Genomic DNA, 14,681 nt, shown 5'->3' on the forward strand with positions numbered 1-14,681 from the left:
ACGAAAAGAAAATGATGTCGCTACAATCTGAGACTTTTCTTCTGAGTCAAGGTGAGTTTGTTGAAGTATTGCACTTGATCCTATTACAGCAGAGAAATATTTCATAACTTTAAAGGTTTGATGCAGAAATGCTGGATTAAACATTATAGTCATGCTGTAACAGGCTTTTTTTTTTTTTTTTTTATCTTGATTATGGTAGCTTATTAGTTTCACATTTGTTAACGTATATTGAGTATCAGGGTTTTTTTTTTTTTTTTTTTTTATATGCTGACCATAAAACAAATGTTCTTTTCTCTCCTATTCTTAGCCATCCTCGCCCTTGTAATCATTTTCACTGCCAGAGTGGAATCAGCAGAGGAGTCTCTGAATATTATTCATTCAAACACGTCACAGACCCTAGAAACATCCACTTTGGGTAGGTACTCTCAGTAATATGTTTCGGTGACCATTTTTTTTTTTTCACACTGTGTGATTGTGTAGCGTGACTCTGGACAACTCAAAAGGAATTTTCACATCCGGTAACACTGAAATTCTATACAAGAAATTCCTCTCCTAACACGGGGAACATATACCTAGAACTCAAATATAGTCAAAACACTAACCAACACAATTAGTGGAGATGATGAAACAGACAAATGTGGCAAAAAAAAAAAAAGTGGAAGAATGACAGTGAGCCTCTTGATGTGCTGCATAGTCATACATAGAGAGAGTAGCAGTGAGACTAACCTGTTGGTAAATTATTTTAAAATATTACACGTGGAAAGATGGTCTGAAACTCTGGACTATGAACAGGGAAGGGGAAATGTAGACTACAGTGTCATTTTTCATTTCAGTGTCTTGACCGTTACTGCAAATTGGTCAAAGTAGGAAATGCATAGACAACCAAGGTAGATGCTCATGTTCAGTGTGAGGGAAGAGCCGTGTATCAAATTATACAAAACAAAAACGATTTAGAGAGATGTACAAGCATGTCTGAGCTAATCATTTTTAAGATGCCACAACATATCAAGGTAATCTTACCATCTTTAAAAAAATCAAACAAAAATTTAAAAAATGTAATGTTAGTAAACCTCTGTATTCATAAACCCGTATGAGTGAATGTACTGTTTTTATGTGTTTATCTTTAGGGAAAGGACAAGAACCACAAGCCCTTCATCTGATAAGGCCCTGCGGGGAAGAACACAGTGGGTTCTGTTTTAACGGCGAGTGCACATACCCTCCCGATCAAGACCTGCCCACCTGCAGGTAAGACGCACGCGCTTTGCGTCATCATACCTAACTCTTTCAAACGTAACCGCACATAAACAATCTCTGCCATTCCCCACCTCTGCGTTCCTTCGCCTCAGCCCGTATACTCAAATGAACGTTCTCAGTTTCTGTTTCTGGAGAGATTGACTAGATATAGTCTCACCAGCATCACTTCTAATATACCTGAGTACATTCACATATGGTTACTTTTTATGCCTACACAGATCCACCGGTGAGCAAAAAGTAGCCAGGCCAAAAAATGAATGGTGTACTGCATTTAGTTAGCTCTGCCAGTGCTTTGTATGCATTTGTCATGGTGTTTACCATGTTTAAACCTTGTATTGTGTTTTGTATGGGAACAGGTGTCTGCCATCCTACTCTGGTGAGCGGTGTGAACATGTTGCACTCACCACTCAGGGACTGTCTAGTCCAGAGGAAATCATTGCGGTTGTCGCAGGGGTGGTCTTGTTGATCTGCTGTGTTGTTGGTGTCACTTACTGCTGCATAAGGAAAAGGTAAACCACAGTTTAGCCCCCCCATCACCCCCCAACCCACCCCAACCATAAAACTACAGCACCTGAATGACATGTTTTTGGGTGCTAGAGACATTTGCTGTTTCAGAATATCTTTTCAAAGCTGTACTGTTTTTGAATAGCGGTTTTAGACATAAATTGATAACGGGTTTGGTGACTGGAGACACTGTCACTTGTCACTGTGGTTCGCATAGCGATTATCTTACCAATAATAAATGAAGATTTTCTCTGCTGTGGATCTCTGCTCAACTGACAACTTTTTTTCTTTTCTTGTCAGGTGTCAAAAGCAGTCGCTGCCTTACAAGACCTATGCTTCGGAGAACTCAGTTTGAGTCATGCTCCAAAGTAATCCAGCTGGATGAGCGAGGAGGCTTTAGATCAGACACTGTCATTGAAAACTTCGAGAGCTCAGCAAGAATGACCGATTCAGAGTGCCTGTTTAAAGGAAAAAAGGAAAAGGTCAACACATCAGAGGAATGAATTCCACTGGTTACCACCCAGTAGTACAGTGTGAAGCTGGAGCAAACATGGACTTGTATAGTTTCCATGCATATAGTAAAAATGAGACAACAGGAAGAAAACTTTTACATTTCCTTCTGAATGTAGTATGAGATTATTTATTGCAATGGTAAATGTAAGTTAATGTGTTCCTATCAAATATTTATTTATTGAATGTATTTTTACCCATTCCATCTCCAACCACTGAAATGTGTGTTAATGTGTTCTTATCAAATATTTATTTATTGAATGTATTTTTACCCTTTCTGTCTCTAACCGCTGAGAGTATTTTGCCTAATATAGTAAACCATTCTTAAAAAAGGTTGTAATATGCCATACAATAACATTAATCAAAGAGGGGAAACTTGTGCTGAAATTAAACCTTGTGGTGTATTTTTGGAGAAATTGTGCCAGAATTAAAGAGACGTATTTTTTAAATGTTTTGAGTTTTTTTCTTAGTAGAGCTTACTACTTGTTTTAATGTATTAATACATACAAATTCACCAAGTATGGGAATGAAAAATATTTACCTAAGATACATGTCATGTGTGTTTGTGGCAAATGAGCTCATAGTGCAATCTGTGGCAATCCATCGTTAAGGTTGAAATCTTGCAATTGGCCTTCAAGTAAGGATGAAAATCAATAGCCCAGAATAGTCAAAGGGCTTTTGTTACCATGCTCAAGTAGAGGAGTGACTGTCAAATGATAGATAAAAGCAATACTGCTGTAAATTGCCCTTCAGCCTCTACACTTGTGATCGAGATAAACACTGGTCATTGTTTGCTGTAAATACATTGCGCAACCTTCAGTTTACACAATAATTCTTAATGAATAAATACATAAATAAATAACTGTGTTCATTCAGTTTATTCTTGTTCAACAAATTTCATAAAGCTGAACGATATTATAAAGTGGAACGTGTGGAATGGTTCCTTTGGCCAATAAAGATCATTGGAGGGGCACAATATAGAAATAATCGCCATTACATGTACTGTGATGGTTATTCCTTTTGAGTGCTTGGTGTGTTATGTGGAGAAATCAGAGTTTTGGCAAATACAAGGCTCCAACTGTCATAATCTTTGAACATTTAAAGTAAAAAACACATTTTTAGTGTTGGCAATACAGCGGATATATATCTGGTGTATTTGTGATCATACAATTAATTTGGCAAAAGAAAAGGTTCTAAAGGGCTTGTAGAACAAAGAAAGTTAATGTTCAGATATTAAAGCGAAGGAATGAACTTCTTCAAGCAAGTGAAGTGAACACGGTCAGGTCAAATACATTTTTTTTGGTCAAAGTAATTTTATTATTTAAAGAATATTGATAACCAGAAAATACTGTCTTTCATATTTTGCATTTAACCTCTCAACTGGTGAGGGCTATACCACATGGACTGAGAGACTAAAATTTAAAATTGCCTCTCGCTGCTGGACTTCACATTGATCAGTAATGACTGCAAAGTATCAACGTCTACTGTCAGACAACTGTGTTGTTTACTGTAGATACAGCCCTGCTCTCTGCTGGCATGTGCAGAAATTACAACCTGTAAAGTACCTTACTAGGGTACTGTGCTCTGATGTAAGGTATAGTTTGGCCAAAATGAAGTGAGTTAGAAACTAAGCTAAGGTTTTTCATGTTAAGGTACTCAAGAGCACATGACTTTGGTAAACGTCTCAAATGTCTCCAATTCCGTCGACTGACAGCTATGGAACTTCATGGAGAGTCTACAAAAAATTGCATCAAGAACTCAGCTGCTCATCAAACTATTCTGTAAAAAAAAATCCACAGTGATGGCCAACTGGGCCCGCCCACCAAATTTTACACAAGATCATAAACATAATGGCATGTTAACTGTTTAATAATGTCGGGAATCACACCTCTGTGGATACACTTGTTTTAATATACCTTGTAGTCACTTAATAAAGTGTTCCCTTCATTTTTAACATTATACAGTTTATTGTAAAATGAATGTGTAATAATATTGTACAAAGTATACATACTTTCAAAAAGTGTCAAAAAGTCATTTTGACCCAGTATATATTTTAATAAATTTATTGTGTTATTCAGTACATTTATGGCTACTAAACATATGTCATGCAAAAACAAATAATGGCATTATTTCTGTGCTAATGGAAAAAAATCCAAGGATAAAAAAGGTGTGATCCTACCTCTAGTTATAACATTAGTTTAATTTTGAACATTATATTGTAACTTCATTTTGTTGTTATAAGAAAAAGAAACAAAGGCAGCTGTTTTCTCTACTCATTTGGGTGAATAAAGCTTACATATCAATGGCTATAATGTGTTGGCAGTCGTGACATCTGTACAAAAATGTAGAAATAATTCTCTGATATGGAAGCACAGAATGAGGAAAGTGGCTCCACAGAACTAAACATTGATGAAAGAGTCCGCTGAACAAGATGAGCATGAGGACAATGTTCCAGAGTTGGAAACTGGAATACACAGGTCCACAGGGTTAGATGTGAAAAGAATATATTCGATATAACTGTTAGAAAAAGATAATTCACAAAATCTGGAAGAGTTTGACTTACACCTTCCGCTCAATCTGAGAAAGACATGTAATGCAATTGCAGAGGATCCTTCAGTCCCTGATGTCTGATAGAGATGTAAAATGTATCAGCTATTGACATGCTGATGTCAGTTCGAGGTTTGAAAATAGGTTGGACTACAAACTGGACATGTGCTACACATAAAAATTTTAAAACAGCCTCCAGTCTCAGCATCTAACTTTCGTCTTTTCTGGCCAGTCTTCAGTGGACTTATAAAACGTTCATAGAGTTTGGAAAATTTAGTTTAAAAGATTATAAATGTAATTACCCTTGTATTGCTGCGTATGTCCAATGCAGTCCAGCATTAATGAGGAACTCTCAGGACTGATCAGCATCAAGAAGAAATATTTAATTGCTGTCAAAGTTAAAAACTGGAACAAAGATTACACATACCTTCTTGTTTCGTAAGCAAAACCTTCCTTCAAGTACTTCACGAATCTGGAAGTGGAGAACAGAGATCATACTGCATGTGCACCAGTGAAACTATCCTTATAACAGAAAAAAACATAATAACTGATAGAGACACTGTACATACCTTCTGGTCCAGAAGGGTCCCAAACACCAAAATGAAGAAACCCTATAGATGATCACATGAGGACATGAAGAATGAGAGAGGGTTACAACTTGAAATCAAACAAAATTCACTCAAAAGACATTTAATGAATTTACCACACCAACAAAACAAAATGCAATGAAAAAAGACAGATTTAAAACAATTCATTAAAAATTAGGCATGGCTCATGTTGGTGCTATAATGATAAGAACAGTACCTGGAATGAGTTAAAGATTGCAAACAGATAATGAAGTGCAGTAGCCTCTGGATCGATCAAGATTCCTAGCCCGAATCCCCAGGTGATTCCAAAGAGTGGTGTTAAAATGGCCACACATCTGGCGATGACAACCATGGTGTTTCTCTCATCTGACTGAGTGGAATCTCCCACTCTATTATGGCAGACAATTTTGCACAAGACCACAATCATGATCAGAAAATTGATCAAGACAATGGTTAGGGCTGGAATCACAAAAGCCAGTAATGCCTTTGAGTCATCCCAGTTCAACCAGCATGATCCCTCCTTGGATACATATACTTGACGTCCAGCTGTTGCAGCAACAGTGGTTACAGATATGATAAGAGGGACAACGTAACCCAATGTAAAGGCAATAGCCAGCATAGTTCTTTTGGACATTTGAGACAAAACCATTACTGTGCGGTAGAAAAGTAAAAGCGCTGAGACCAACATCCAGAAGAACATGGCCAGGTAAAAGAAATGGATGAAGAATGCTGCTGCACTGCATGCTGACACATTTTCCTCTGGGTTTTCAATGGACGCTCCGATGATGAACCAGATGTCGACAATTAGAAGTGACACAGCAATATTGACTATAGAGACGTGTCGTATGTATGATGTCACTTGTCTTGAAACTGCTTTCCAAAAAAGGATTTCAATGATGAGGCACAAAACCAAGCTGCCCATTGACACCGCAACACCAGTAAAGGTAATATAAGACAAAGCAGGGTCTTTTGGACTGTAAGGAGACATCAGTATTGAAAAGGTTGAGGTTGTGTGATCACATTCACAGGTGACATAATGATGATTTTCCATCTTTAACTCACAACCAAATGAGCTCCAGCCTCCAGAGCCATTGAAAAGATCAAAATCCCAAAAGACACACTGTGGGGTTGCAAGAGTGGTATTAAGTTTGTGAAAACTTAGGGACATGTCATTAATGGTTTCAGTTACATTAATCAACAAAACAATCCCATTGATGATAGTGACACTGGAGTTTTGAGCATCTCTGGGAGGTAAAACATTGTTCAGATTGGAGAATGCAACTGTGGTGATGGAAACATTCCGGTCGGAAAATGCAGTTCCTGGAATGAATATTTCACCTGTTGAATTAATTCCTACTGTCTTTCTGAATGAATTCTTGAAAGAAGTTTTTGCAAATTCAATGTTTGCTGTTTTAATTGTAAAGGAGCCTGGTGAGGTAGAATCAATGATGGTCTCTAATGCTTGAAGCAGTGAGGAGCTGTTACGTTGGCTTTCCGTGTTATTATTTAAACCATCCCAGACCTCCTTTGCATTATCAGATGATATGACCTCCACGGTTTCAAGGACATTCTAAGGGTGAGACGAAAGAAATGAGGGAAGAAAAATCGCTGTTTTGGTCAAACTTTCCAATAGTGATTTTATTTCAGTTCTAGAAATTTTTGAGGTAATGGACAAGCTAAACAAAACTGGAATATTTTTCACAAAAACTGAAATCAAATAATTCCAAATTATATACTATAAATTACTTCCTCTGTAGTTGACAGTATATGCATTTAATGTACCAAAAGAAAACCGAGTGCAGTACCAGGTTATATACCAAATTAATCCCAATTTTTAAATAAACCCATAAATGCCATAAACACTTTTTACCTCGATTATATCTTCACTGACTTGAATGCTTTGAGACATGTTTGCTATGGCGCTCACAATTTTAACAGTGCTGGTAACAGTCCTAGTTGAAGTTGTCACAGTATTTTGATTACTTGTAGTAGCATTGCTGACTTTCTCCACAAATGCAGGGAGAGTATCAACTCCTAAATTCTGAAAAATAGAGATGAAAAAATGAAAACAAAGCAGCAGGCATTTTATATATATATACATATATGTATATATATTTTTTTTTTACAGTGGAAACTAATTTCCTTTTTGGAATGCAAAAGCTTTTTACAGATGCTGCACAAATTAATAAGAAATTATTACCTCAGATTCAGTCTCTAGCTCTTGAAAAATGCGAAGGACACAGGTGTCCTTCAGTATTACCCATTTTTCTGACTGACATTCAGCTGTTATGCTACCAACTTCATTCTCCTTACAGCTTCCCACAGCTATGTCACCCTCATTTCCTACCCCAAAATTGCTATCTTGACAGGCAAAGTCTAGTAAAAAAGAAAAAGAGAGGGTGAGAAAAAATTGTTCATGTTATGTGATCAGAATGATTACTGAAGACTCTTGACAGTTCTGCTTAGGTATATTTAATCATCTAGTATAAGTTTGTTTTTCATTTATTTCAAAACACCAAACAAATTTACCATTTCCAGGACTAATAACTTCAACCTTAACTGCCATTGAACTGTATGCAAATGTCTGCAGTTCTGTGTTTTGGAGCCTGCAAGTAAATTCTCGAGAACCACCACAAGTTTGCTTTATTATCCTATAATTGGCTTTGATGCATTTCTGTTCACTTGTTGACATTCCTGATGGAAAAGACAGAAAAGAGTGACCTTGGTTCATTATCACCAATATTTCACCAATATTTCACACAAAAAAACAATACTGGAGAAAGGATTCCAATATTAATGTAATTATTAGAAACATTACAATTTGCTTAGCCCAAACAGGATTACTATAATGTGTGTGTGTGTGTGTGTGTGTGTGTGTATGTGTGTGTGTTTTGCTGGGTAATTACCTGGTACTGAAGATAAACCTTCCCAAGTCACCTCATATCGAGAATTCACACAGCACTCAAGTTCCACATTTCTCTCTATACATTCATATTTTCTATTAGAAGTTGTCTGTATATTAGGGTATGGCTGGATTTGGGTAATCTCGTCCCACTGAATCTGACGACCTGAACTGTTTTCGAAAATACACTCATAACGGCCTGTTGGGTGAAAAAAAAATGTTATACAAGTTATACAAAAAATAATGACATTCAAAAGATCCCCAGTAGTAGTAGTGCTCAGAAATACTGTCTTTATGGGAACTCAGAAGTGGGCAGTGTTGGGAGAAGAAAGGCCGAACACTCAACTAACACCCATACGACTGAACCAACGCTCGCAGTCTAGGGAAATAAAAAACCTAGTCCACCAAGACTGGTGGCCTAACCTAACCAATCTAAGCCACTCTACATGTTGCGTATGACATGTAACTATGTCTGCCTATGTGTGTGTGTGAGAATTTAACTAGGGCAGTGATTCTCAGCTCCATTCCTGGGGGTCCACTGTCCTGTAGGTTTTTGTTTTAACATCACAGTTAATTGAGCTAATCAAGACCTTGATGATTAAGTCATGTATCAGTGCCTTTCTTGGCTTCTACTTCCATGCTGTGCCTTCTTATGTGGTTGTCATACTGAAAATTTGATATTCTCTCTTCCTTTCTCTCCCCCCCCCCCCTCTCTCTCTGTCACGCTTCCACAAACACACATACACACACACAAACACACACACACACAGTAGTGTGTTTGTGCAGTGTTAGAAGAGAATAAGAAGAAAATGAACAAACATAAATTAAACTGCACATTATTACATCAAAAACATAAAGTATTAGTTAAGTTGGTACTATCTGATTAGTACCATCTTCATAGCTATAGTCAAAACTCACCATTATCTGCAATGTCAACATTATTCACAGTAAGTTCCCGCCAATTAGATGAGAGTATGTAGCGTTCACTAGGAATCATTTTTCTTCCTTTCACTTTCCATTCAAGTACATTGCCACTTGTTTCACATGTTAGCTTCATGTTTTGCTTGGGATATATGACTGACCTTGACTGTAATTTTCTTCTCTCTAGGATTAGAGAGAAGAGACATCTTTTTACTGATCAGTTCATGTTATTTCATGTTATTACAGTCAATGCTTGTTCAAATACAACATTTGCAAATGTGCCTCTGGGTGATTTGATTTTACCCACAATACAATTGTTTTTCGAATGTTTTGCAAGTTGTCCATGCTTTACCAGTTTGTCCAAATGAGTTGACATCCATTGTGTAATCCAGTTCTGCGAGGTTGTTGGCAACTTGAGAGGTGGCTTTATTGATTGCATTATCAAAAGCCTGTGTGTTTTCTGTTGTCTGAATAGCAAGGTCTGCAATGATACCTCCTGCCCTAATCCGTCAAACACAGACATACACAAATAAATAGATAAACACAAAAATTTAATCAAATTTCACATAGTTTAAATAGAAAGGGTAAAAGTATTCAATAATGTTTCCCAGTGATTAGAGTCTACTCATGTAAAGCAATGAATGAGAAATCAACATGCTTAAAAGCCTTCAAACTTTTTTCATTATTTTAGAAAATATCAATGAGAACTACAGTAATCCATGACAGAAGGTCTGGTAAAAATACAGAAGGACACTGCACCTGAAGCCTGTGACAGTGACTGACAGGAAGCCTGGTATGTTGTTATAAGCCCAACTGATCTATGTGAGACAGCACAAAATTATTTTGAAAGAAAAAATTGTATAAGTAACAAAGTGCAGGATCAGGAGCCTTCCTGTCCTGTGGTCAATACAAAGATTAAGTCTCATCTCCACTTTAGAGATGAACATATGAAATATGAGGAGTAATTTAATGAGACTTACAGCACTTTCAATGTCCCGTTTCAACTCCTTAAACCTTGCACTGTTTTTGTCAAGTAAAGATGAATCAAAGGTCGCGTCTATTGTCAGTGCCATACTACGCTGGAACACTGTATTAAATGAGAAAGAATGCAATGGTTGTTAAAAATAAAACATTTCACAAAAATATAAAATACTCTTGTACTTTATAGAAATTGACTATACTGTGAAGTCTTGTATTTGTATTATTCAATAACTATATTAATCACAAAAATACAATTAAATTAAAAGAATAGAATCAAAAGAATCAAAAGTCACATATAAAAAGCTGTCATATCTTTTACTGGAATTACATATAAAAAATATAATTAAAAGTCACATTTTCCAATTTAAACAATGTTCATGCATAAAGTTGTTTCACATGTTGATTCTCTCCGGGATACAACATCACGTTAACCTTGCTATATGTGTAGTACAGGACTGGTATGTTTATCAACTATACTTCAAGCTATGCGCTTACAGTATAATTTTGTTTATTTAGCCAAATGGGTAAGTGCTAAGACCAGTCAAGAATTGGAACAGCTTGACAAATTCTCTCCTTTCATATGAAACTAAATACCAAACAAGCAAAATCAAGCCCTTCTGATTACAATTCATTAATTCAGTTGTTCGTTCATTCTCTCATTCATTTGTTTTTTCATTCGTTCATTCATTCAAGTTCAGGAATATTGTGTTTTGAATATGCACTACATGCTAAATTTACTAATCTGTTCAGTGCACAAGTACCTTGCACTGTAAATACCAACAGGTGTACACAGATACGAGAGTTCCTCTGACCTTACTAGCATTACTGCAATTTCTTAGAGGACAAAACAGTATGTAGGTGCTGTCAGTGAGTAAAATTACATAAGATTAAAAGTTTTCTTAATCCTCTCTAAATTGCTGATAATATAATATTATACTGAATCATTTCAAACATTCTCCAGAGTGTAGTCATTTTGCATTTCTGGAATACCAGTTGATGAAAGCAAATTGCAAGACCCAAAGGCAGCTAAACATATTTAAAAATGCCACCATTTTTTTTTTAAATGTCACAATTTCCTCTGCATAAGCGTTCAAATCCTAACCTATGTAATGGAAAAATGACAATTGCCTGGATTTGGCTGATTAGCTGACAATATGTTAATGCCTTACAACTGTCACAGACACAAGATCAACATATAATCAGTTAGTTGTCTTTTCCCCTCTTCCCATTAATGAAGAGTTTCACACATGATGTACATACCAGGTTTTGTAGTTGTTGCAGGAGCAGGAGTGGTGGTTGTTGTCTTCAATACTGAAAAGTCATAAATAAACCATTTACATTTCTCTCTCTCTCTCTCTCTCTCTCTCTCTCTCTCTCTCTCGCACACACACACACACACACACACACACACACACACAAACGCATGCATACATAGTCATTTTGCCTTTCTGGAATACCAGTTGATGAAAGCAAACTGCAAGACGCAAAGGCAGCTAAACATATTTAAAAATGTCATCAACAGCACTCACAACCTAATTTCCTCCGCATAAGCGTTCAAATCCTAACCTATGTAATGGAAAAATGACAATTGCCTGGATTTGGCTGATTAGCTGACAATATGTTAATGCCTTACAACTGTCACAGACACAAGATCAACATATAATCAGTTAGTTGTCTTTTCCCCTCTTCCCATTAATGAAGAGTTTCACACATGATGTACATACCAGGTTTTGTAGTTGTTGTAGGAGCAGGAGTGGTGGTTGTTGTCTTCAATGCTGCAAAGTCATAAATAAACCATTTACATTTCTCTCTCTCTCTCTCTCTCTCTCTCGCTCTCTCTCTCTCTCATGCACACACACACACACACACACACACACACACATACACACAAACGCATACATACATAGTCATTTTGCATTTCTGGAATACCAGTTGATGAAAGCAAACTGCAAGACACAAAGGCAGCTAAACATATTTAAAAATGCCACCAACAGCAGTCGCAACCTAATTTCCTCTGCATAAGCGTTCAAAACCTAACCTATGTAATGGAAAAATGACAATTGCCTGGATTTGGCTGATTAGCTGACAATATGTTAATGCCTTACAACTGTCACAGACACAAGATCAACATATAATCAGTTAGTTGTCTTTTCCCCTCTTCCCATTAATGAAGAGTTTCACACAAGATGTACATACCAGGTTTTGTCGTTGTTGTAGGAGCAGGAGTAGTGGTTGTTGTCTTCAGTGCTGCAAAGTCATAAACAAACCATTTACATTTCTCTCTCTCTCTCTCCCTCTCTTTGTCTCTCTCTCTCTCTCTCTCCCTCTCTCTCATGCACACACACACACACACACACACACACACACACACACAGGAAATTTTCATACGAAATACTCAGAGATTGTTTAGAGCTTTACCAAAGCTCTGTTAAGTCAGCACAATATTATGCTGAACTAATTAATAAAAATGCCCATAGACCTAACATACTCTGCAACACAATTAACTCTATCTTAAATCCAGCCTTTGCTGCTGGTGCTACCTCTGCTTCCACAACTGAAACCTGCGAGAAATTTCTGAATTCCTTCATTGACAAAGTTGACAACATCAGATCTCTCTTCTCTGCCCCAGACTTTGATGCCTCAGAAACATGTCGCCCGGTCAGCCGCCTCCAGCAGTTTCAACCTGTGTCGTCCTCCTGGCTGTCTGAGGTGGTCTCACACATGAATCCCGCCTATTGTCCCTTAGATATTATACCATCACGCCTCTTCAAGGAAGTTTTTGCCACAATCTTCCCCCTTATTCTGGCTATAATTAGTAGTTGCTTAATAAATGGAGTCATTCCTCCCAGTTTTAAACATGCAATTGTGCAACCCTATGGAAACCTAGCATAGAGCAAAATGACCATAAAAACTATAGACCCATCTCCAAGCTAACATTCAGCTCCAGGATTCTGGAAAAAGTTGTCTTTTCTCAGGTATCCTACCACTTGAACACCTTCCACATCTTTGACAAATTCCAGTCTGGTTTTAGAGCTCTGCATAGTATGGAATTCACTCTGTTGAAGGTACATGACGACATCCTTCTCTCTGTCAGTTCTGGTTCTTGAGCCATTTTAATCCTTCTCGATCTCAGTGCAGCATTTAATACAATTGACCATGACATTCTTTTAAAATACCTTCAAGGGAAAGCTGGTCTGCAGGGCTTACCTCCTACCTAGGAGAAAGAACCTTTTCTGTTAGAATAGGAAACTGCTCTCCATCCTCTGCTCAGAGTAAATGTGGCATCCCTGAGGTTCAATTTCAGGGCCTCTTTCATTCTCAGTTTACATGCTTCCCCTTGGCTCTATCTTTGATAAATACAACATTCGGTATCACTGTTATGCGGATGACACACAGTTTTATCCACCAGTTACACCTGACAGCACTTGCTCACTGAGAAACGTTCTTGACTGTCTAGATGACATCGAATGCTGCATGGCAAGGAACTTCCTTCAACTAAATGAAAACAAAACTGAAGTGATTTTATCTGGCCCTCCTAGCTCTGTCACCAGCCTAAGAAATGCGCTTGGTCCCCCGTCAGCAAATTTGCAAAATGTAGTTAAAAGTCTTTGTGTTTTTTTGGACACTTCTCTGAATTTTAACAAACAAGTCAGTAGTGTTGTGAAGGGTAGCTTTTATCAACTTAGAACCATAGCCAAATTAAAGCCATTTTTATCTCAGGTGGGCCTGGAAAGAACTATCCATGCTTTTATCACCTCTCGGCTGGATTATTGCAGTTCCCTGTATATGGGGTTGACTCATTCCGCCCTGTCTGGACTACAGATGGTTTAGAACGCAGCTGCGAGACTCTTAACTGGAACTACAAAAAGTCAACACATCACTCCTATTCTGGCTCACTTGCATTAGTTACCAGTGAAATACAGAACTGATTGTAAAATTTTCTATTTGTTTTTAAATCCGTCAATGGATTAGCTACACAATACATTACTGATTTGCTGATTCCATATTCTGCACCTAGATCACTTAGGTCATCCTCTCAGTCCCCAGCTCACGCCTCAAAACCAAAGGACCTAACTTTTTCCGTTGCTGCCCCCAGGGTCTGGAATAGTCTTCCATCCCATATTGAGCGTTACCGTACCATCAACAATTTTAAATCAAATTCTAAGACTCACCTTTTTTCTCTTGATTTTAGTTCAGTCTGAGGTTGCCCCAAGGTTACTTCAGTTTTTCTTAATCTCTTATTTTACTACTTTGGTTTTGATTATTATAATTTTACTTGTTTATATGTATTTTTCATTTTCATCTTGCCTGATTCTGATTTTATCATTTTATTTGTTTTATGTATTTATCATTTTCATATTGCCTTTCATGTATTCCTTTCACTCATTTATTTGATCTCAGTTTTACCTTGGTAATCTAGTTTTTGTTTTCTCTCTGGTATTTCTTTCTGTTCTTTGGCAGATATTTTATGTTTT

At 37.2% G+C, this 14,681-nt stretch overlaps 2 protein-coding genes across 2 annotated transcripts; one reads left to right on the forward strand and one right to left on the reverse strand.

Annotated features, from left to right (window-relative positions):
* The first annotated feature begins 14 nt into the window (after nucleotides 1–14).
* epgn (epithelial mitogen homolog (mouse)) lies at nucleotides 15–2,113 on the forward strand. The gene is made up of 5 exons (XM_030765129.1): nucleotides 15–51; nucleotides 308–415; nucleotides 1,128–1,245; nucleotides 1,611–1,763; nucleotides 2,059–2,113. The coding sequence occupies exons 1-5, from the start codon at nucleotides 15–17 to the stop codon at nucleotides 2,111–2,113; spliced, it is 471 nt and encodes a 156-aa protein (XP_030620989.1).
* Nucleotides 2,114–4,827: 2,714 nt separating this feature from the next.
* On the reverse strand, nucleotides 4,828–10,298 carry LOC115804626 (adhesion G-protein coupled receptor F1-like). Its single transcript, XM_030765140.1, has 10 exons — nucleotides 10,206–10,298; nucleotides 9,985–10,043; nucleotides 9,578–9,726; nucleotides 8,309–8,503; nucleotides 7,603–7,778; nucleotides 7,273–7,443; nucleotides 5,620–6,972; nucleotides 5,385–5,426; nucleotides 5,243–5,287; nucleotides 4,828–4,845 (listed from the first exon to the last, which is right to left on the reverse strand). Exons 1-10 carry the CDS (start codon nucleotides 10,296–10,298, stop codon nucleotides 4,828–4,830), a joined length of 2,301 nt encoding a protein of 766 aa, XP_030621000.1.
* Nucleotides 10,299–14,681: the final 4,383 nt, after the last annotated feature.

This window comes from Chanos chanos, chromosome 1 (genome assembly GCF_902362185.1).
Source record: "Chanos chanos chromosome 1, fChaCha1.1, whole genome shotgun sequence".
Taxonomy (NCBI): domain Eukaryota; kingdom Metazoa; phylum Chordata; class Actinopteri; order Gonorynchiformes; family Chanidae; genus Chanos; species Chanos chanos.